At 44.9% G+C, this 24,693-nt stretch overlaps 1 protein-coding gene across 3 annotated transcripts in view; it reads right to left on the bottom strand.

The window, feature by feature from the left end:
* CFAP54 (cilia and flagella associated protein 54) overlaps window positions 1-24,693 on the bottom strand; it is a 526,588-nt gene that overhangs the window by 454,109 nt on the left and 47,786 nt on the right. For all 3 annotated transcript variants that reach the window (XM_073651573.1, XM_073651574.1, XM_073651575.1), the window contains exons 11-13: window positions 7,988-8,100; window positions 1,118-1,283; window positions 115-197 (exon numbers count right to left, since the gene is read on the bottom strand). In XM_073651573.1, coding sequence (XP_073507674.1) covers window positions 115-197; window positions 1,118-1,283; window positions 7,988-8,100 — 362 coding nt within the window. The remainder of the gene's footprint in view (window positions 1-114; window positions 198-1,117; window positions 1,284-7,987; window positions 8,101-24,693) is intronic.

Here is a 24,693-nt window from a genome sequence, read left to right as displayed (position 1 = left end):
ATCAGAGTCTCCGTCTGCTCTGAGATGAGCTATCAAAAATCTTGTAAAAGATTTTCTTTAAGGGCAGATTGCTGTAATGCTTACAAGTAAAAAAAAAACGGTCAGACACAATACCTGTGAGGAGCGACACACGCATGAGTATAGTGTCTCTGCCAGTGCGATGTGATCGTCCGTAGATTTGTTATCTATAGGTTCACCTGTAATGGAAAATCAATCCATCAACAATAAAACATGGATTATTGCCGATATTCTAGAATATCATTATAAATCTTCTACTTTTGTTGCTTACTTCACAAATACCAAACACTTTTTTTTATTATCTTTTCCATGTTTTCACTGCAGACATAGCAAGATCCCGGTTTTAAGAGTGATGCCATGCAATGGCCCTTTCATTTGAAGTTACACCTGTTTACCGCCATTGCTATACGGACATTTATGGGAAGATGTAATAGGGGTTGGGAGTGAGAGGAGCTTTGTATGCAGACACCTTTCTTCTTCATTAAATAATCACAAACAAAATCAGTAATGTACACAAGGAAAGTCTGCTGATTCCGAGCAGTGTTTAATGTTTTAAGATGCATAATCACTATGAAATCTCATGCATATTTTAACTTGTCGGGTTGTCCCCCCAGAAGGGAAAACGTTAATCAGTTTGACTGGAAGCGCACACCATGCTTTAATGAGGCATCTTCACCTTCTTACTCTTGACTTATCTTACCCAGGAAGAACTTATTTTCTGCGAATACTAGAGAGAGTGTCTTAGAATAGACTAAGTAACTTTAGAAAATATTCAAAAGGGTTAAAAGTGTAAGTATTTGGAGTCAAACAGAAGCAAACAGTGAATATATTAGAGAAGTTGAAACTGTCTACCAAGGTGAACTTAGTTTGATTTCCTTTACAATGGCGACATCTGGTGGACACATTCAGTAATGTTAATGCATCACACACAAATGATGAAAATAGGTTATTTTTTTACATGAATGGTGTTATTATTGGCAATTCGTTTTAGATTCATAATAAGCAGAACATGAATAGTATGAGTTAATAGGAGAATATGAATGACACTGGAAATAAATGTAATTTTAGAAGCATAAAGAGGGTAATGTTCTTCGCCTACCTTGTAGTCCAATAATTCCAAGATAGTCGGGTAACTCAGCTATATTATTCTGCTTCACAATACTCTGTACATTGTGTTTGTGCTTTTTCCCTGACAACAAAGGTTCAGCGACAATAAGTATGCTAAGATCCATTTCTTCTTTCTTCCACTTTACGCTTTCATTGGCCTAGTTTGGGAAATTCAGATTGATATGACAGATTTATATTTGCATTTATTTCAAGGAAAGAAAAGTGTACAAGTATATAAGTTTATATAAGTACGACAGCCATGCAAGAAAACTTAAGAAGCAAGCTTGATATGTGCATCAATGATATATATGAATTCTCCACTCTCATGTTATACAGCCCCATAACAACGCACTGAGTAGTACAGGTTGCATGATCAAATGCTGCAACCTCAACCCTAAGGCTTCATTCACACATCAGTTATTTTTCTTGTACCCAAAATACAATTTGAGTTTGTCAGAAATGTCAGCGTTTCTTATCAGAGCGCTATCAGAGTTTGATCAGAGAGTCAGCTGTTACCGTCAGAGTGTCAGTTGTTACCATCAGAGTTTGGTCAGATTGTCAGTTGTTATCATCAGAGTTTGGTCAGAGTGTCAGTTGTTACCATCAGAGTTTGGTCAGAGTGTCAGTTGCTACCATCAGAGTTTGGTCAGAGTGTCAGTTGTTACCATCAGAGTTTGGTCAGAGTGTCAGCTGTTACCATCAGAGTTTGGTTAGAGTGTCAATTGTTACCATCAGAGTTTGGTCAGAGTGTCAGTTGTTACCATCAGAGTTTGGTCAGAGTGTCTGTTGTTACCATCAGAGTTTGGTCAGAGTGTCTGTTGTTACCATCAGAGTTTGGTCAGAGTGTCTATTGTTACCATCAGAGTTTGGTCAGAGTGTCTGTTGTTACCATCAGAGTTTGGTCAGAGTGTCAGTTGTTACCATCAGAGTTTGATCAGAGTCAGCTGTTACCATCAGAGTTTGGTCAGAGTGTCTGTTGTTACCATCAGAGTTTGATCAGAGTGTCAGTTGGTACCATCAGAGTTTGGTCAGAGTGTCAGTTGTTACCATCAGAGTTCGGTCAGAGTGTCAGTTGTTACCATCAGAGTTTGATCTGAGTCAACTCTTATCAGCAGAGTTTGGTCAGAATGTCTGTTGTTACCATCAGAGTTTGGTCAGAGCGTCAATTGTTACCATCAGAGTTTGGTCAGAGTGTCTATTGTTACCATCAGAGTTTGGTCAGAGTGTCTGTTGTTACCATCAGAGTTTGGTCAGAGTGTCAGTTGTTACCATAAGAGTTTGATCAGAGTCAGCTGTTACCATCAGAGTTTGGTCAGAGTGTCAGTTGTTACCATCAGAGTTTGTTCAGAGTGTCAGCTGTTACCATCAGAGTTTGGTCAGAGTGTCAGTTGTTACCATCAGAGTTTGATCAGATTCAGCTGTTACCATGAGAGTTTGGTCAGAGTGTCAGTTGTTATCATCAGAGTTTGGTCAGAGTGTCAGCTGTTACCATCAGAGTTTGGTCAGAGTGTCAGTTATTACCATCAGAGTTTGGTCAGAGTGTCAGTTGTTACCATCAGAGTTTGGTCAGAGTGTCTGTTGTTACCATCAGAGTTTGGTCAGAGTGTCAGTTGTTACCATCAGAGTTTGGTCAGAGTGTCAATTGTTACCATCAGAGTTTGGTCAGAGTGTCTATTGTTACCATCAGAGTTTGGTCAGAGTGTCTGTTGTTACCATGAGAGTTTGGTCAGGGTGTCAGTTGTTACCATCAGAGTTTGATCAGAGTCAGCTGTTACCATCAGAGTTTGGTCAGAGTGTCAGTTGTTACCATCAGAGTTTGATCAGATTCAGCTGTTACCATCAGAGTTTGGTCAGAGTGTCAGTTGTTATCATCAGAGTTTGGTCAGAGTGTCAGCTGTTACCATCAGAGTTTGGTCAGAGTGTCAGTTGTTACCATCAGAGTTTGGTCAGAGTGTCAGTTGTTACCATCAGAGTTTCGTCAGAGTGTCTGTTGTTACCATCAGAGTTTGGTTAGAGTGTCAGCTGTTACCATCAGAGTTTGGTTAGAGTGTCAGTTGTTACCATCAGAGTTTGGTCAGAGTGTCAGCTGTTACCATCAGAGTTTGGTCAGAGTGTCAGTTGTCACCATCAGAGTTTGGTCAGAGTGTCGGTTGTTACCATCAGAGTTCGGTCAGAGTGTCAGTTGTTACCATCAGAGTTTGGTCAGAGTGTCTGTTGTTACCATCAGAGTTTGGTCAGAGTGTCTGTTGTTACCATCAGAGTTTGGTCAGAGTGTCTGTTGTTACCATCAGAGTTTGGTCAGGGTGTCAATTGTTACCATCAGAGTTTGGTCAGAGTGTCTGTTGTTACCATCAGAGTTTGGTCAGAGTATCAGTTGTTACCATCAGAGTTTGGTCAGAGTGTCAGTTGTTACCATCAGAGTTTGGTCAGAGTGTCTGTTGTTACCATCAGAGTTTGGTCAGAGTGTCAGTTGTTACCATCAGAGTTTGGTCAGAATGTCTGTTGTTACCATCAGAGTTTGGTCAGAGTGTCAGTTGTTACCATCAGAGTTTGATCAGAGTCAGCTGTTACCATCAGAGTTTGGTCAGAGTGTCAGTTGTTACCATCAGAGTTTGGTCAGAGTGTCAGTTGTTACCATCAGAGTTTGGTCAGAGTGTCAGCTGTTACCATCAGAGTTTGGTCAGAGTGTCAGTTGTTACCATCAGAGTTTGGTCAGAGTGTCAGTTGTTACCATCAGAGTTTGGTCAGAATGTCAGTTGTTACCATCAGAGTTTGGTCAGAGTGTCAGTTGTTACCATCAGAGTTTGGTCAGAGTGTCAGTTGTTACCATCAGAGTTTGGTCAGAGTGTCAGTTGTTACCATCAGAGTTTGGTCAGAGTGTCAGTTGTTACCATCAGAGTTTGGTCAGAGTGTCAGTTGTTACCATCAGAGTTTGGTCAGAGTGTCAGCTGTTACCATCAGAGTTTGGTCAGAGTGTCAGTTGTTACCATCAGAGTTTGGTCAGTGTGTCATTTGTTACCATCAGAGTTTGGTCAGAGTGTCATTTGTTACCATCAGAGTTTGGTCAGAGTGTCATTTGTTAGCATCAGAGTTTGGTCAGAGTGTCTATTGTTACCATCAGAGTTTGGTCAGAGTGTCAGTTGTTACCATCAGAGTTTGGTCTGATGTCAGTTTTGCTCGTACGCGATCTATCTGTGTTTTCACAGAGAGAACTTGTACCTCACATGGTCTATGGAGCTGTTCACATGTCTGTGTACTTAAAGGGAATCTGTCACCCCTTTGGAGTTATCAGACCTCTACTATGGGCATACAGGTGATAGAAATGTGAATCTATACCTACCTGTATGGCCCATATTAGAGGTCTGATTGCAGAGAAATCTTTTTATTCAATTCGTTTTTCTAGGTTTGGTGTCCTTGGTGTCCGGATAGCAGGATGTCGGCAGGAAGTGGGGACCAAACCTCATTGTTGCACACGCGCACTGGAGCAGACGTGTAAAATAGGGCAAGGAGAAAAAAAAAAATCGCTGATGTGCACAGTCCTACTGAATAACATCAATCTGAGTGAGGTCCTTTCATGGACAAGACTCGGACTGAACATACAGTCGTGTGATCGAGCCCTAAGGCCTCCTACACATGTCCATGTTTGCAGCATGAATGACACGGGCCAGTACAAGTCTATGGGTCCGTGCAATACAAGTACAGCACACGGATGGCATCTGTGTGCCGTCATCTGTACCTGTTTAACATTGCAAAGTATAGGAGAAGCTTTGGAATTGAATTTTTTCTTTACCCATACTGGAAAAACACTGATGGTGAACAACACGGATATCCAGATGTCACAATCTTACCAATGCAAGTGAATAGAGATGCAAAAAATTGAATGCCATCCCTGTGCCGTCCATTTTTCACCGACTGTTTGATAGGAGAAGCTTCAGAAACCGCCATCATTTTTTTTTTACTTATGAGATAAAACTAAAACACTGATGGTAAAAAATGACGCAGAGACCAAACACCGCTGGATCTCGGACTGTCTTTTGTGTGTGTGACAAATCGCTGATGTCTGAATGAGCCGTAAGTCACGCTGAAGTTACACTGACTGCAAATTGGGGGACTGAACAGAGGGCTCAGGTCCGGCACCTTAGATCTCAGTAAGATCATCATCTAGCACTGGCCTAAGTATCAAGCAAAGAGCAAGTTCAGGTTCTGTGAATTACAAGGTCCGGCATCATATGGATGGGAGACTTGACTATAGTGAAGTATTGAAATAGACTTCTATAGCCGAGTATTTTCTTATTAGGTTTTATTGGGACTTGGGAGCTCTCAGCCCATGTTAGTGCCTTATCTTGCCGCCATAGAACACTGGCAACTTGTGCTGTCACTTTATTGGGCTAATGGAATAAATGACAGAAGTGAGTAATCTGTTTTCAGTATCCAACTGACTTCACTTTTCACATCCTCAAGCATGTTTTCACTCTGTACTGTATAGTTTGCTCCATTTTTTTTCTTTCCTTTATATCTTTTCCCTTGCAAACATGTCCTCTCCTTCTTCTTTGATACAGTTTACTCAGCCATGTATAACCTGTTCCCCTTCGCTATTATTATCTCTAAAAGGCCGGGGGCACACGAGTGTTGATCTTCTCATGCTAGAGAATCGGGCCGATTATGCTAATGTCACTTGGCTCAAACTCTGTCACAGTGTGAGCCTGATGTCACCTTGGTGTGATCTGATTCTCTTGCACAAGAGAATCATAGCAATGGTGAGGAGAAGATGGAGAAAATAATTTCTCTATCTTCTCCTTTGTCTGAGTCTGCGTAAATTGGACTGCACTCGGATAACGTCCGAGCGCAGTCCGATGTTTTACACACACCCATTGTGAGTGGATCACATGCTGCGATTGTTTTCTCATGCCAAATCAGCCGTCTGACTGCGCCCAAACAGAGAATAAGGGCTCGCTCACACGAGCGTATAACACGGCTGAGTGTTATCTGATGCTTTATCGGACAGCACTCAGCCCAATGTTATACTATGGGGCATTGCAGATCTGCGATTAGTGTCTCATGCCGATTCAGCTTCGATTGGCTCCGATGTTCAGATCACGCGCACCCATACAAGTCTATGGGCGTGTGTGAAACATCGGACTGAACTCAGATGTCATCCGAGTGTAGTCCGACATCCGCGGAAGGAGACAATGGTGAAGATGGTGAAATTAAGTTCAGGGGGACAGCAGAGAAAGCCGATGACATCAGCGATGAGTCAACAGCAACCCGCTGCAGTGCCCTGTTGGATCTATTTCAAAAACAGCAACACAGCACATATATTTTTCCTTCCTTTCGGTTATTTTCACATTAAACATGAAATATTGAGAATGTGAACCACATTTGTGAAAAGTAGAAGTTAAACAAGTAAAATGCATTAAAATTTACACTTGTGATCTAAATAACTACACACTCCTAATGTCATAATATTACATAGAAGTTCCTGTGCGTTTCAAAAATTTCAAGACTCTTGTTGTATGGGGAGCACTACCAAGGATGGGTTCACACGTTGCATTTTTTCTGCATTTATTTATGCAAATTAAAAGCTGCTTTTTACAGTACCAGAAAAAGCTATGAGATTTCAGAAATCACATGCCCACGCTTGTTTTTTTTTCCTGACGTTTTTGGAAAATACTTTCCAAAAATGCTTTCTGCGTTTTTGCAACATTTTTTCACTCATAGAAAGCAATGAGGAAGTGCAAAAATGCAGTGAAAAAGCTGCTAATCAGATTTTGCAGCGTTTTTGGTGACGAGAACGCAAATACAGAAGGATGTGAAACGCAGTTTTGTGATTTTGTTTTTCCTGACACCAAGTACAGTTTAATTAAATTAGTGATATGGTGATATGTGTTAAAGTAAACAATGCCCTACCAAGATGTTAAATAAACAATGCCCTACCAATGTGTCAAGCACACAATGCCCCACCAATGTGTTAAGTAAACAATATACAACCAATTTGTTAAGTAAACAATGCCACAACCAAAGTGTTAAGTAAACAATACCCCACCAATGTGTTAAGTAAACAGTGTCCTACCAATGTGTTTAGTAAACAGTGCCCTACCAATGTGTTAAGTAAACAGTGCCCTACCAATGTGCTAAGTAAACAGTGCCCTACCAATGTGCTAAGTAAACAGTGCCCTACCAATGTGTTAAGTAAACAGTGCCCTACCAATGTGCTAAGTAAACAGTGCCCTACCAATGTGCTAAGTAAACAATACCCTACCAATGTGGTAAGTAAACAACACCCTACAAATGTGTTATGCAAACAATACCATGCCAATGTGTTAAGTAAACAATGCCTAAACAATTCAACTTCCTCCCCTGTTTTTACATTTGCAATTCTGTATCTTTTCATGAACTCATACCAGCTTAGTTCACGGCTGCACTTCATACATGACTCCAGCTTTTCTGAATAGTCACTATCTTTTCAGACATAAAAAAACCTTTTTCCCCTAAATAATTTGATCAAATTGCCCATTTTTCCCCAAAATGTTTAATGGTTTCAAATGTCTTGCATTGGTGGCCTAACACCTTGTATTGTTCATGCTTACAAGGTGGAAGCAAAGCTGAACTTTGGGATCATGAAAAATGCAGCAGAACAAAGGAAGAAAAGCAGCAAAAAAAGGCAGCAAAACCTGTGTTTTGGCTGCAGCTTTTTATTGCTAATAGATCCGGTTTTGGCTGCAGAAAAAACGCAGCAAAACAGCAACGTGTGAACATGGTCTAACACTGATAAATATTGCCGGATAAAAAAAAACTGTACTGCTACCCACTATCTTATAATTATAATTACTGATATCAATTCTAGACTGTTATATTGTACTACCTGTAGAAATGAATATAATGGAGCTATAATGGCATCAAATGCTTCCCAGTGCTCATAGCTAAATGCCAGTTTTGAATACTTGACGACGGCTTCCGCAGACATGGCATCCTTTTCTGAAACAGACACAAAAAGAGAGAAAGCAATGCAGATCAGTAAATGCTCATACAGCACAACGGATAGCTCTGCTGCATCACAACACTGTTATCCATATATCATCAGCCCCAGTGTGAATTGTTCTGGCAGTAGGAACATTTAAACTAATTTTAGACAATGTAATGCTGCCTTTGGCAGTGTCTGGCATCTTGTGAATCTTCAAGGATGCTTGGCGAACGTTTGTTTTGAAATGATTTATTTCTTTTTGCAGTACATTTATCTTATTGTTCACGATTAAGTCATCAGTTATGTTACACGCTCTTTAGTCTGCTCCTTTGGTTACAGACTGAGGAAATATATGACTAACATTCAGACACCGAATAGTAAAAGTGAAGCACAGATGCAGATGTTGATGAATTCTGCAATAAAGTTTTTTTTTTTTTTCATTACAAACAGGGTAGACAAAGAGAAGAGGGTTCCTGTGCCAGAGGAGCTGTGCACCTTGCTTTCCTCAGCTAATTTGCTGCAATAGAGTGCCCATGTGGCAGCATGCCAATGGGGGCAAGACATATTTTCACAGTAAAAATTGTACACTAGGGCAATGTGAAAACATAGATATATATTGTAAGTGACAAAGAAACAAAAATTGACCAGCACTTCCTAACAGAATGAAATGTGAACATGTGCAAACTGCTGTGACTGTATTAGATACACAAAGAATACTACCGCATGCTGAAATGATTGTATACAAGAAATGTGAACTGCATTACTTCTATAGGGAATATACTTATATAAATGAAGATACTCGGAGCACAAATTGGCCAATTAATGTGCGCCCACCAGCCACAACGATGTGACCTGGCCAATTTGTGTGAGCCCATCAGCCAAACAATGCGACCTGGCCAATTTATCTGAGCCCACCAGCTACAACAAGCAACCTGGCCAATTTGTGTGAGCCCACCAGCCACAACAAGCGACCTAGCCAATTTGTGTGAGCCCACCAGCCACAACAAGCGACCTGGCCAATTTGTGTGAGCCCACCAGCCACAACAAGCGACCTAGCCAATTTGTGTGAGCCCACCAGCCATAAGAATGCAACCTAGTCAATTTGTGTGCTAAGTACCTTCATTTTATAAGTGCATTCTCTATAGTATTTCAGTTTACATTTTATGAAAAAATCCTTGAAGAATGATAAGACTATGCTATGCTAGAATTTAAATGGAAGATCATAGAGGAGATAGTTATGGATAATGCAAAAGAGATTGAAGGAAAACTACCGCATAGAGAGGTATACTGGATAGTCTCCGTCAATACAGTAATTTCAGCGTTTTTCTATAGAATCATGTATTTTTTACAGTGTTTTTTTACTGCACCTGTGTAAATTTAAATGCAACGAATGATGTATATATAAATATATACCGTAATTTATGAGAACACATCAAGAAAGGATTGAATATAATTATGTTTAACAAAAATGTTGTTTTGACTGTAGCAAAATAAAAGGTATTTAAAATACATAAAACTATTTTGTAGGATTGGTGCAGGGTGTCACGTGGTATGTGTCGTTTTAAGGAAGGAAGAGAAGTAAGACGGCATGACAGGGGAGGATCCTCGAAACATCGCCACAGGTGCAGATCTTCTAATCATCAAGCAGCGTCTCTGCCTTTGCCCTTGATCTCTGGAGTAAATGGATTGTCTACACCGGGATCATGTGGATTTTTCTCAGCATGGAAAATATGGTGATTGATTACTGTCTATAATTGCTACACTTCCATGGAAGATGATGAAAAATGTTGGAAATGCAAATTGATCTTTGGTAAATGGAATACTGAAACAATTCAATGTGTTTTATGCCGATTTTCAGCACTATATCTAAAAAAAACATTTTTTTAGATATAGCATTTGTATCTAAAAAAAACAGTTTGAGTGTGTCGCTCACTGTTCAGCCGCAAATATATATATATTTTAAAAAGCCTGGTATACACCAGTAAATTATTACTGTGGTTTTGATGCTCCGCGGTAAAACATCTCTATTATCCTGTTTTTGGCATTTTTTGCTGTATAAAAATAATAAGTGTCTCCCTGATTTTTCAGACACAAATATATCTGTTGAAAATAGTCTGGTGTAGGCCCGAGAAATACAAGTGTGGTTTTGCAGTTCCATGGTACAAACCTCTGTATTATCCACTTTTGGGCCATTTGTATCTAAAAAAAACAGTTTGAGTGTGTCGCTCACTGTTCAGCCGCAAATATATATATATTTTAAAAAGCCTGGTATACACCAGTAAATTATTACTGTGGTTTTGATGTTCCACGGTAAAACATCTCTATTATCCTGTTCTTGGCATTTTTTGCTGTATAAAAATAATAATAGTGTCTCCCTGATTTTTCAGACACAAATATATCTGTTGAAAATAGTCTGGTGTAGGCCAGAGAGACAGAAGTGTGCTTTTGCTGTTCCACGGTAAAAAATCTCTATTATCCTGCTTTTTGCATTTTTTGCTGTAAAAAAAAAAAAAAATAGTGTCTCCCTGATTTTTCAGACACAAATATATCTGTTGAAAATAGTCTGGTGTAGGCCCGAGAAATACAAGTGTGGTTTTGCAGTTCCACGGTACAAACCGCTGTATTATCCACTTTTGGGCCATTTGTATCTAAAAAAAACAGTTTGAGTGTGTCGCTCACTGTTCAGCCGCAAATATATATATATTTTAAAAAGCCTGGTATACACCAGTAAATTATTACTGTGGTTTTGATGTTCCACGGTAAAACATCTCTATTATCCTGTTTTTGGCATTTTTTGCTGTATAAAAATAATAATAGTGTCTCCCTGATTTTTCAGACACAAATATATCTGTTGAAAATAGTCTGGTGTAGGCCAGAGAGACAGAAGTGTGCTTTTGCTGTTCCACGGTAAAAAATCTCTATTATCCTGCTTTTTGCATTTTTTGCTGTAAAAAAATAAAAAATAGTGTCTCCCTGATTTTTCAGACACAAATATATCTGTTGAAAATAGTCTGGTGTAGGCCCGAGAAATACAAGTGTGGTTTTGCAGTTCCACGGTACAAACCTCTGTATTATCCACTTTTGGGCCATTTGTATCTAAAAAAAACAGTTTGAGTGTGTCGCTCACTGTTCAGCCGCAAATATATATATATTTTAAAAAGCCTGGTATACACCAGTAAATTATTACTGTGGTTTTGATGTTCCACGGTAAAACATCTCTATTATCCTGTTTTTGGCATTTTTTGCTGTATAAAAATAATAATAGTGTCTCCCTGATTTTTCAGACACAAATATATCTGTTGAAAATAGTCTGGTGTAGGCCAGAGAGACAGAAGTGTGCTTTTGCTGTTCCACGGTAAAAAATCTCTATTATCCTGCTTTTTGTATTTTTTGCTGTAAAAAAAAAAAAAAATAGTGTCTCCCTGATTTTTCAGACACAAATATATCTGTTGAAAATAGTCTGGTGTAGGCCCGAGAAATACAAGTGTGGTTTTGCAGTTCCACGGTACAAACCTCTGTATTATCCACTTTTGGGCCATTTGTATCTAAAAAAAAAGTTTGAGTGTGTCGCTCACTGTTCAGCCACAAATATATATATATTTTAAAAAGCCTGGTATACACCAGTAAATTATAACTGTGGTTTTGCTGTTCCACGGTAAAAAATCTCTATTATTCAGGTTTTGGTAGTTTTTTCCGTAAAGAAAAACAGTAGTGTCTCCTGACTGTTGTGACACAAAAATATATCTGTTGAAAATAGTCTTGTGTAGGCCCGACATCCCAGTGTGGTTTCGCAGTTCCACGGGTCAAATCGCTGTACTATCCAGTTTTGGGCCTTTGGTATCTAAAAAAAAAAGCAGTTTGAGTGTGTCGCTCACTGTTCAGCCGCAAATATCTCTATTTAAAAAAGTGTGGTATACACCAGTAAACAATAACTGTGGTTTTCCTCTTACACGGTTCTAATCTACTCTTTATTACCCTTTTTCCATTGATAGTGCAAGTGTAAGCTATTTTACTTCATTTACAATGGGCAAGGCGCGTGGCAAGGGACGTGGAAGTGGACGTTCTGGTGATGGTTCGTGCAGAGGACGGGGCCGTGGCCAAGGTGAAAATGTGCCACAACCAACAGCCACATCTTCTCGCTCCCACTTCTTGACCGAATTACTAAGGAAGCACAGAACAACACCAGTATTGAGAACTGATCAGTGTGAACAGGTTATTAATTGGATAGCAGACAATACTTCCAGTTACCTGGGCACCACCACCTCCGGTCTGTCTTCCACACAGTCAACTCTTAGTAGCCGTGAGTCTCGACCGCATACTCCTCCTCACCCTGATGCTCCTTCCTCCCACCATGCCGAGTGTCGTCAGACAGAAAGTGATCCCACACTTGGACAATCTGAAGAGCTGTTCACTGGTCCATTTCCATATTTGGGCCCCTCGCCTGATACGCTTGAAGTGGTGGAAGAGGAGATCCCATGTTGCGATGCCCAAATATTTGAACAGCCACGGCCACAGGAAGTCGACGTTGGCAATCTGTCACAAGAGGTGGACGATGACGAGACACAATTGCCAGGAAGTGAGGAGGAGGATCGTGGTGCGCAAGTGGAAGAGGAGGAGGTGGTGGATGATCTAGTAACTGACCCAACGTGGAAGGAGGACATGCAGAGTGAGGCCAGCAGCACACAGGGGGAGGGAGGCAGAGTACCCCAACAGGCAGGAAGAAGCAGTGTGGTGGCCGCAGACAGAAGGCAGGCAACCGTTCCCCGTAACACCAACACGAGGGACGTTGCCAGTACAAGCGGTAGGTCTTCCAGAGTCTGGAATTTTTTTAAAGACTCTGCTGATAACCCCAAAAAGGCCATATGTTCCACCTGCCATGCCAGCATCAGCAGGGGTGACAAAACTACCAGCCTGACCACCACCAGCATGATCAGGCACATGGCAGCAAAGCACCTGACTTTGTGGGGCGAAACCCAGGGTCCACGACCAGTGTCAGCGGGTGTCACCACTGCTTCTTCCACTGTTGTGCGTGCAATAGAACCCCCTGTTGTGTGTGCAAGGCAATCCCCTGTCCATACTGCATGTAAAGATGCCCCCTCCTCTCAGTCTTCACTTGTTATGGCAGTTTCTCAAGAAACAGCATCAACGTTCACGTCCCACCGCAGCGTTCAATTGTCCATATCCCAGACCTTTGAAAGAAAGCGGAAATTCGCAGCTAACGCCCCACAGGCCACAGTCTTAAATTCGCACATTTCACGACTGCTTGCATTGGAAATGCTGCCTTTTAGGCTGGTGGAGACGGAATCCTTCCGCAATCTTATGGCGGTGGCCGTCCCTCGGTACTCGGTCCCCAGCCGACACTATTTTGCCCGCTGTGCCATCCCCGCACTACACAAGCACGTGTCCCAAAGCATCTGCCGTGCCTTCAACAACGCAGTTACTGGGAGAGTCCACCTGACAACGGACACGTGGACAAGTGCTTGTGGCCAGGGACGGTACATCTCTCTGACGGCACACTGGGTAAACATAGTGGAAGCCGGGACCCAGTCGGACCTTGGGACGGAACACATCCTCCCCACACCGAGGATTGCGGGCCCTATGTCAGTCAGAGTTGCCCCCACAGTGTACAGCTCCTGCGCATCCTCCTCCTCCTCCTCATGTTCAGCCTCCATCTTAGATATCACCACATCAGTTACAAGCTGGAAGCATTGCAGTACTGCCTCCGCCAAGCGGCAACAGGCTGTGCTGAAACTCATAAGCTTAGGTGATAAACCTCACACTGCTTGTGAGTTGTGGACAGCTGTGAAAGAGCAGGCAGATCTGTGGCTGAGACCGCTGAACCTACATCCCGGCATGGTCGTGTGCGACAATGGCCGTAACCTGGTGGCGGCTCTGAGGCGAGGTGAGATCACACACGTACCATGCCTGGCTAATGGGCTTAACCTCGTGGTTCAGCGGTTTCTTAAATCGTACCCCGAGTTGCCAGATCTGCTCGTGAAAGTACGCCGCCTGTCAGCTCATTTTCGCAAGTCGGCTACAGCTTCCGCCGCCCTTGCTGTGTTGCAGCAGCGTTTGCAGCTTCCGGCACACCGACTGGTGTGTGATGTCCCCACACGTTGGAAATCTACCCTCCACATGTTGCAAAGGATTTGTGAGCAGAAGAGAGCAGTTGTGGAGTACCAGCTGCAACAAGGCCGTCGATATTCAGGTCAGACTCCACACATAAGACCTCAGGAGTGGACCTGGATGTCTGACATATGTACCATCCTGACAAACTTTGAGGAGGCCACCAAGATGGTGAGTGGCGATGACGCCATCATCAGTGTCAGCATCCCACTTGTCTGTCTTTTGCAATGCTCTCTGCAGAGAATTAAAGAGGAGGCATTGCAGCCAGAGTATGATGAGATGGATCAAGAAGCCGTAGCGGGCGATTACACACAGCCCAGCCTCATCTCATCCCAACGTGCATTGGAGGACAATGAGGGAGAGGAGGAGGAGGAGGAAGAACAGGAGCTGCTATCATGCGTTGTAGACGGTAGTACCTGTACAAGTGTCATACCGTCGGTTCAGCGTGGGTGGCCTGAGGACAGGGGGGAGGAGGAAGAGGAGGAGGAGGAGGAGAGCATGGTCAGTCGTCATCTTGGTGAGGACACGGAAATCTTGCCCGTTACCAGTCTGGCACGCATGGCTGACTTTATGTTACGCTGCCTTAACCGTGACCCTCGCGTTGTCAAAATGTTGGGTGACAGTCATTACTGGTTGGTGACACTTGTAGACCCCAGCTACAAGGAGAACTTTCACTCTCTTATTCCTGAGGTGGAGAGGTCTACAAAAATGGGGCAATACCAGAAGGCCCTTGCTGCAGAACTCTTAAAAAAATTCCCATCTGAACACGCTAGCGGCAGAGGTCACAGTTCATTGCCCAACCAAGGCGTACAGGCGAGAGAGATGCAACTCCAATCCAGCAGAGGCAGGGGAACACTGTCAACGTTCTGGGACAGTTTTCTGACACCCGCCCAGCTTACAGGCCCTGAGGCGCGGGGAACTCTCACAAGGAGTGGAAAGTTTCAAAAGATGGTGAGGGAGTACCTTGCCGATCGTACCAGCGTCCTCCGTGATTCCTCTGTGCCTTTTAATTATTGGGTATCCAAGTTGGACACTTGGAATGAACTCGCTCTGTACGCCTTGGAGGTCCTGGCCCGCCCTGCCGCTAGCGTGTTATCGGAGCGTGTTTTTAGTGCCACTGGGGGAATTATAACTGATAAGCGCACTCGCCTGTCAACTGACAATGCTGACAAGCTGACCCTTATCAAAATAAACAAGGGCTGGATTGGGCCAGACTTCTCATCACCACCAAATGACAGCAGAGTAACATAAAGTCAAATCCACTGTGTTATTTCGGGAGGTGTATTCACATGCACCGCTTCACACCCACACATGGGTATACGCTTCCTCGTTTCGGCTGTTTAATCTTCTTCTCCTTATCCTCAGCCTCCACCACCACTATACCACCAGGGTGCCAGCATTGCAAGTTCCTCCGTCCTAATTTTTGGCAGCTTTTGCTGGGAAAGCATAAGCAAATACCATGGGACACCCACTCCCCAATAATGGGACTTATGTTTGTAATATGCTGTACTGCATGGCTCTTGTAAGGGGCATTGCAAGTTGCTCCGTCCTAATTTTTGGCAGCTTTTCTGGGAAAGCATAAGCAAATACTATGGGAGACCCACTCCCCAATAATGGGACTTATGTTTGTAATATGCTGTACTGCATGGCTCTTGTAAGGGGCATTGCAAGTTGCTCCGTCCTAATTTTTGGCAGCTTTTGCTGGGAAAGCATAAGCAAATACTATGGGAGACCCACTCCCCAATAATGGGACTTATGTTTGTAATATGCTGTACTGCATGACTCTTGTAAGGGGCATTGCAAGTTGCTCCGTCCTAATTTTTGGCAGCTTTTGCTGGGAAAGCATAAGCAAATACTATGGGAGACCCACTCCCCAATAATGGGACTTATGTTTGTAATATGCTGTACTGCATGGCTCTTGTAAGGGGCATTGCAAGTTGCTCCGTCCTAATTTTTGGCAGCTTTTGCTTGCAAGGCATAAGCAAATACTATGGGACACCCACTCCCCAATAATGGGACTTATGTTTGTAATATGCTGTACTGCATGTGACGCGCCCCCTGGGCCGTGTGTACACGTGTGTGGGATACCCGGTGCCGGGTCTCTGGGGTCTGTAGTCTCCGTGGCGGTGACCCGGTCCCATGGCTCAGGCTGGTCAAACCAGTGGCAGTCTTTCTTAGGTTTTGAGGTTAATTGTCCGACTGCGCCACCCGTGGATTGCGGTCAGGGAGTACCACCGCTGCGAGGCAGACCGCTGAGGCTGGTGTTGTGTGCGCAGCATAGAATGGGATAACTCCCCTCGGGAGGAGTATAGCCTCAGGGCAGTGAGTGTGGATGATGGGGGTGATGGTGCACGAGCGCAGCAGGAACGACTCAGAGTCTTTGCAGTGCAGTTCAGGGTCTTTACTGATGATTATAAGGTAGACCCTCCCGGGAGTACTGGCTAGCATAAGAGACCTGGTCAGTCTGTGAGCAAGCAGGAGTTCCCCTGGCCAGGTGGAGTTGTAGGCCTTCCCGTCTGTCTGCACTCTTCCTGGCTACCTTGCTGTAAGCGGGTAGAAGTAGCCCACGTCCCTGAGTGTACCGTGTAGTGCTCACCCGTATGGCTGGTGACTTGGGGCCTTCTGTTAGCCTCTGCTCCACGACGGCAGTGCTGGTCCCTTGCTTGTGACTGAGCCTCCGGGCTTCTATGGCCAGAGGACCTGAAATCCCCTGCCGGCTGGTTTCTGCTGCTGGATAAATAAGTCCTCACAGCTTCGGACTCCTGTGTCCGGTTCCTATTGTCTTCTGCCAGGGCGAGCTCTGCTCAGCTTCCAGCCCCTGGTCTTTAGCTCCTAGCTCCTACAGAGCTCCTTGCTGTTACTTTCCCTTGCTCTCACTCTGACTCTGACTGTTCTCTGACTCACTCAACCCCGCTCCAGATCCAGTTTATAAGGGCAGAATTCTCCCCTCCCAGGACTGGGGCAGGAGGATGTTGCATGTTTAAGGGATCCTGACCAGGAAACCTCCCACTTGCTCTCCGACGTAATATCTCTATTACTGTGGTGACCAGACCCCTGGGGTGCCACACATGGCTCTTGTAAGGGGCATTGCAGTTCCTCATAATTTTTGGTAAGTCTTCCATTCACTGCTTAGGCCAACAGTGCACGGGAGACCCAGTTGCTATAAATCGAAAAAAAGGTTTAGTTAACGCCCTCTGACCTCCATGTCATTTCCAAGGGGCATTGGAGTGGCTCGAAATTTTTGGTAGGCATTGCACTCACTGTATGCCCTATAACTGTGTAGCCGAACCACTCCTTTTGTTACAGAAACATATCCTACAAGACATATCTGGTTGACTGGCCTGATATTGATGTGAATGGTCCCTGTTCCTCCTGCTCTTTCTCCTTTGCCACCACCTCATCCATCATTTATCACCTGAAGCTTTGTTTTAACGGGAGTCATAGAACTGGGATAGTAGCAGGAAAACATCCAGCAATCCTCGGAGGAGGTAGGATATGCGCCAAAACGCGGACCACCTCAGGCCTAGCCGCTACTACATACATGCGCTTGCATTCCAAGAAAACAAAGCAGATGCTAACTTCTATCATCATCATCATGCTCCTCACCTAGGCACTCTCAACTCCCCTGATGGAGAAGCCAGGGCCCACTGGAGGAGTCTGGTTCTCTGGTGGGCTCGTCCAATGCTGCCCTAAAGCAGGCCAGGCTAAGAAAAGTGTGGGGGAAGGTGACAGGAGAAATCAGGGCGGCTGGGGACCGAGTATGGACACCTGGCCGCCACCTGGCGGCTGGGGACCAAGCGTGGACACCCGGCCGCCTGGGGACAGAGTATGGATACCTCGCTGCCGAAGCGGCCATGAGGTAGTGGCCAGCTTCGGCCTCCTCCAAACTAAAAGGCCCCATTTCAAGTGAAAGCTAGCAGTATGGTATTGCAGCCTGCGGGTGGGTGGGTGGTTGGCTGCATATTTTCGCTTGCATGCTTGCTGATGCGGCAAGGATCACTTCTGATGGGCACACTTTTAGACAGTGACCTGGGGGTCAGAGATGCTTCCAGGGGTCTTCCCCATGCTGATCCCTTGTCTTTTCAGCACTGTATGCATGTGTCACACAGCACATGGCCAGTTAAGGTTGTAAAATGTTAAAATGACATTTCCCGGTGAACGCATTTGTCACGGTTGAAAGCAATACAAAAGTGCAAAAACGCATGAAAAATGCTACTTGTGAACATAGCCCAAGGTGTGGAGGAGTATTTTTGTTTTTGGTTATTTATTTTACCTTATACAAAAGTTTTTACCCTGGAAAGGAAATTCCTTAACATATTTCACAGGAAAACCGTTTCAGTTTCGTTTTTGAACGTTTTATTGTGAGCCCGCAAAAGTGGCTTAATACCTTAATACCACGTTGTTGACAGCAGTGACCTGGGGGTCAGAAATGCTTCCAGGGGCGATCCCCATGCTGCCCCCATGTCTTTTGAGCACTGTCACTATCGTTTTGGGCACTTTTTAGGCTTTCTACAGACTGCCGGGGGTGCTGCCGCAAAAATGCTCGGGTCTCTCATAGACTAACATTGGGCTCGTTGCTCGGGTCGAGCACCCGAGTATCACGGTAAGCTCGGCCTGAGCTTCGAGCACCCGAGCATTTTAGTGATCGCTCAACACTATCAGTCGTCATCTTGGTGAGGACACGGAAGTCTTGCCCGTTACCAGTCTGGCACCCATGGCTGACTTTGTGTTACGCTGCCTTACTGGTTGATGACACTTTTAGACCCCCTCTACAAGGAGAACTTTCACTCTCTTATTCCTGAGTTGGAGAGGTCTACAAAAATGGGGCAGTACCAGAAGGCCCTTGCTGCAGAACTATTAAAAAAATTCCCATCTGAACACGGTAGCGGCAGAGGTCACAGTTCGCTGCCCAACTAAGGCATACAGGCGAGAGAGACGCAACTCCAATCCAGCATAGGCAGGGGAACACTGTCAATGTTCTAGGACAGTTTTCTAAGACCTGCCCAGCTTACAGGCCCTGAGGCGCAGGGTACTCTCACAAGGAGTTGAAAGTTTCAAAGGATGGTGAGGGAGTACCAGCATCCTCCGTGATTCCTCTGTGCCTTTTAATTATTGGGTATCCAAGCTGGACACTTGGAATGAACTCACTCTGTATGCCTTGGAGGTCCTGGCCTGCCCTGCCGCTAGCGTGTTATCGGAGCGTGTTTTTAGTGCCGCTGGGGGAATTATAACTGATAAGCGCACTCGCCTGTCAACTGACAATGCTGACAAGCTGACCCTTATCAAAATGAACAAGGGCTGGATTGGGCCAGACTTCTCATCACCACCAAATGACAGCAGAATAACATAAAGTCAAATCCACTGTGTTATTTCGGGAGGTGTATTCCCATGCATCGCTTCACACCCACACCCACACATGGCTGTTTTTTGCTCTTCTCCTTATCCTCAGCCTCCACGACCACTATACCACCAGGGTGACCGTGGTCCATGTTGCCAGCATTGCAAGTTCCTCTGTCCTAATTTTTGGCAGCTTTTGCTTGGAAGGCATAGGCAAAGACTATGGGAGACCCACTCCCCAATAATGGGAATAATGTTTTTAATATGCTGTACTGCATGGCTCTTGTAAGGGACATTGCAAGTTACCCCTTCCTAATTTTTGGCAGCTTTTGCTTGGAAAGCATAGGCAAAGACTATGGGAGACCCACTCCCCAATAATGGGAATAATGTTTTTAATATTCTGTACTGCATGGCTCTTGTAAGGGGCATTAAAATTGTCTTGTTAAGCTACTGTGACCTCCACGTCTCTTCCAAGGGTCGTTAATATTGTCTTTTTATTCCACTGCGACCTCCACCACTCTTCCAAGGGGCATTAAAAGCGTCTTGTTAAGCTACTGTGACCTCCACGTCTCTTCCACAGGGCGTTGATATTGTCTTTTTATTCCACTGTAACCTCCACCACTCTTCCAAGGGGCATTGATATTGTCTTTTTATTCCACTGCGACCTCCACCACTCTTCCAAGGGGCATTAAAACCGTCTTGTTAAGCTACTGTGACCTCCACGTCTCTTCCACGGGGCATTGATATTGTCTTTTTATTCCACTGTAACCTCCACCACTCTTCCAAGGGGCATTAAAACTGTCTTGTTAAACCACTCTGAACTCCACGTCTCTTCCAAGGGGCATTAAAACCATCTTGTTAAGCTACTGTGACCTCCACATCTCTTCCAAGGGGCATTAAAACTGTCTTGTCAAACCACTCTGAACTCCACGTCTCTTATAAGGGGCATTAAAACCGTCTTGTTAAACCACTCTGAACTCCACAGCTCTTCCAAGGGGCATGGACATGTTGTTTTTAATTACCTCTAACCTCCACGACTCTTGCAACGGGCATTGCATTTCCTCCTAATTTTTGTCAGCTTTTGCTTTTCAATGCATAGGCGAACACTAAGGGAGACCCACTCCCCAATAATGGGTAGAAGGTTTTTAATACGCTGTAATCCACGTCTGTTTCAAGGGGCATTGCAGTGCCTAATAATTTTTGGAAAGCCTTCCATTCCCTGCTTAGGCCAACAGTGTACAGGAGACCCAGTTGCTATAAATGGAAAAAACGGTTTAGTTAAGGCCCTCTGACCTCCATGTCACTTCCAAGGGGCATTGGAGTGCCTCGAAATTTTTGGTAGGCTTTGCATTCACTGTATGCCTTATAACTGTGTAGCTGAACCGCTCCTTTTGGTACAGAAACATATCCTACAAGACATGTGTGGTTGGCTGGCCTGATATTGATGTGAATGGTCCCAGTTCCTCATCCATCATTCATCACCTGAAGCTTTGTTTTAATGGGAGTCATAGAACTGGGATAGTAGCAGGAAAACATCCAGCAATCCTCGAAGGAGGTAGAATATGCGCCAAAACGCTGACCACCTCAGGCCTAGCTGCTACTACATAGATGCGCTTGCATTCCAAGGAACAGAAAGCTAAGGAGGTGGATGGCCTCATGATCATGAATAATTTACTCATTGTGTAGGAGGCTGCTGCTGTCTACCTTCTGAACTTTGTGTTGAAGCCTGATTGACCCAGGACCCGCAATCCTCTATGTCTGGAGGACGTGTTGCATCCCAGTGTCCAACTGTGTCCCGGCTTCCACAATATTAACCCAGTGTGAAGGCGTCAGTGAGATGGACCATTCCTGGCCACATTCACTTGTCCACGTGTTTGTGGTTAGGCTGTCCTTCCCACTAAATGCACTGGGGAGGGCACAGGTAATGTTTTGGTATGCGCGCTTGTGTATAAGGCGCACCGGGACAAATAGGGGCGGCTGGGGACCGCTTATGGACACCCGGCCACCCCCACGCGGCTGGGGACTGTGTGTGGGCACCCGGCCGCAGGGCGGCTGGGGACTGCGTATGGACACCCGGCCGCCCCCTGGCGGCTGGGGACCAAGCGTGGACACCCGGCCGCCGGGCGGCTGGGGACTGAGTATGAATATCAGGCTACCGACGCAGCCATGACGTGGTGGCCTGATTCCACCTCCACATGCCTAAAAGGCCTAATTTCAAGTGCAAGCAAGCTAGCAGTATGGTATTGCAGCCTGGGGGTGGGTGGGTGGCAGGCTGCATACTTGCACTTGTATTGCAAGTTATGGGGGAGGTACAATTGAACACTGCCCTGGGACAAGGACTTGCACGGGGATAGTTGCAAGTCTGCATCTTCTGATGCGGCAAGGATCACTTCTGATGGGCACACTTTTAGGCAGTGACCTGGGTGTCAGAGATGCTTCCAGGGGTCTTCCCCATGCTGTTCCCATGTCTTTTTAGCACTGTATGCATGTGTCACACAGCACATGGCCAGATAAGGTTGAAAAATGTTAAAATGACATTTCCCGGTGAATGCATTTGTCACGGTTGAAAGCAATACAAACGTGCAAAAACGCATAAAAAATGCTACTTGTGAACATAGCCCAAGGTGTGGAGGAGTATTTTTGTTTTTGGTTATTTATTTTACCTTATACACAAGTCTTTACCCTGGAAAGGATGTTCCTTAACCCCTTTCCGACCTGGTCAGTAATAGTACGCACCAGGTCGGGAAGGCCGGTTCAGCGGGGGCTCCGGCGGTGAGCCCGCACTGAAGCGAGCACATGTCAGCTGATTATTGGAATCGCAATCCACCCGCGGCTGTTAACATGTTAAATCTCTGACAGTGGCATTTAACTCGCGCTCGAGTCCTAAGCCCCGCCCATCAGTGACCCCGTCACGTGATGGCGGGTCACCAATGGGTGGGCATGACAACTCAGGGTCTGCAGCAGACGCCTGTGGTTGTCATGTCTCAATTGCTATGAGCGCCACCTAGTGGTCAGCGCTCATAGCAAGTGAGCATTTCTCCTGCATACAAGCGATCTGCTCATCGCTTGTATGCAGTAGAAGCAATCAGACAACTGCTGCTTCTAGTCTCCTCTGGAGACTATAGAAGCAAGCAGAAAGTGTAAAAAAAAAGTTTTTTAAAAAAATAAAAAATATATAAAAGTTTAAGTCACCCCCCTTTCGCCCCATTCAAAATAAAAAATATATATATATAAAAAAAAAACACATACACATATTTGGTATCGCCGCGTTCAGAATCGCCCGATCTATCAATATAAAAGAAGAATTAATACAATCAGTAAACGGCGTAACGAGAAAAAAATTTTAAACGCCAGAATTAAGTTTTTTTGGTCGCTACAACTTTGCAATAAAATGCTATAACGGGCGATCAAAACATCGGATCTACCCCAAAATGGTATCAATAAAAACGTCAGCCCGGCAAGCAAAAAATAAGCCCTCACCTGGCCCCAGATCCCGAAAAATGGAGAAGCTAAGGGTCTCGGAAAATGGCGTAATTTTTTTTGTTTTTTTTAGCAAGCTTTGGATTTTTTTTTTACCACTTAAATAAAAAAGAACCTATACATGTTTGGGGTCTATGAACTCGTAACGACCTGGAAAATAATGATGGCAGGTCAGTTTTAGCAATCTGTGAACATGGTAAAAAAAGGACCCAAAAAACAACTGTGGAATTGCATTTTTTTTGCAGTTTCACTGCACTTGGAATTTTTTCCCATTTTCCAGCACACGATATGGTAAAACCAGTGATGGTGTTTAAAAGTACAACTCGTCCCGCAAAAAATAAGCCCTCACATGGCCATATTGAACGAAAATTAAAAAAGTTCTGGCTCTGGGAAGAAGGGGAGCAAAAAAGGAAAACACAAAAACAGAAAGACCCATGGTCGTTAAGGGGTTAACATATTTCACAGGAAAGCACTTTCACTTTCGTTTTTGAACGTTTTATTGTGAGCCTGTAAAAGTGGCTTAATACCTCTGACCACGTTGTTGACAGCAGTGACCTGGGGGTCAGAAATGCTTCCAGGGGCGATCCCCATGCTGTCCCCATGTCATTTGAGCACTGTCACTATCGTTTTGGGCACTTTTTAGGCTTTCTACAGACTGCCGGGGGAGCCGCCGCAAAAATGTTCGGGTCTCCCATAGACTAACATTGGGCTCGTTGCTCGGATCGAGCACCCGAGTATCACAGTGAGCTCGGCCCGAGCTTCGAGCACCCGAGCATTTTAGTGCTCGCTCAACACTAGTAATGTCCTTAAAACAAGTCAAAATGAGGCTTAGTATTGTGTGTGGCCTCCACGTGCCTGTATGACCTCCCTACAACGCCTTGGCATGGTCCTGATGAGCTTGCGGATGGTCTCCTGTGGGATCTCCTCCCAGACCTGAAGTAAAGCATCCGCCAACTCCTGGACAGTCTGTGGTGCAACGTGACGTTGGTGGATGAAGCGAGACATGATGTCCCAGATGTACTCAATCGGATTCAGGTCTGGAGAACGGGCGGGCCAGTCCATAGCTTCAATGCCTTCATCTTGCAGGAACTGCTGACACAATCCAGCCACATGAGGTCTGGCATTGTCCTGCATTAGGAGGAACCCAGGGCCAACCGCACCAGCATATAGTCTCACAAGGGGTCTGAGGATCTCATCTCGGTACCTAATGGCAGTCAGGCTACCTCTGGCGAGCACATGGAGGGCTGTGCGGCCCTCCAAAGAAATGCCACCCCACACCATTACTGACCCACTGCCAAACCGGTCATGCTGAAAGATGTTGCAGGCAGCAGATCGCTCTCCACGGTGTCTCCAGACTCTGTCACGTCTGTCACATGTGCTCAGTGTGAACCTGCTTTCATCTGTGAAGAGCACAGGGCGCCAGTAGCGACTTTGCCAATCCTGGTGTTCTGTGGCAAATGCCAAGCGTCCTGCACGTTCTAACCGTTTGTGCAGTCACATGCACATTTGTGGCCTGCTGGAGGTCATTTTGCAGGGCTCTGGCAGTGCTCCTCCTGTTCCTCTTTGCACAAAGGCGGAGGTACCGGTCCTGCTGCTGGGTTGTTGCCCTCCTACGGCTCCCTCCATGTCTCCTGGTGTACTGGCCTGTCTCCTGGTAGTGCCTC

The sequence above is a fragment of the Phyllobates terribilis genome, unplaced genomic scaffold (assembly GCF_046119375.1).
Source record: "Phyllobates terribilis strain yellow unplaced genomic scaffold, ASM4611937v1 Scaffold_11__3_contigs__length_659146591, whole genome shotgun sequence".
NCBI lineage: Eukaryota > Metazoa > Chordata > Amphibia > Anura > Dendrobatidae > Phyllobates > Phyllobates terribilis.
The sequence above is the reverse complement of the archived record's forward strand: the minus strand, read 5'-3'. Positions and strand labels throughout refer to the sequence as shown.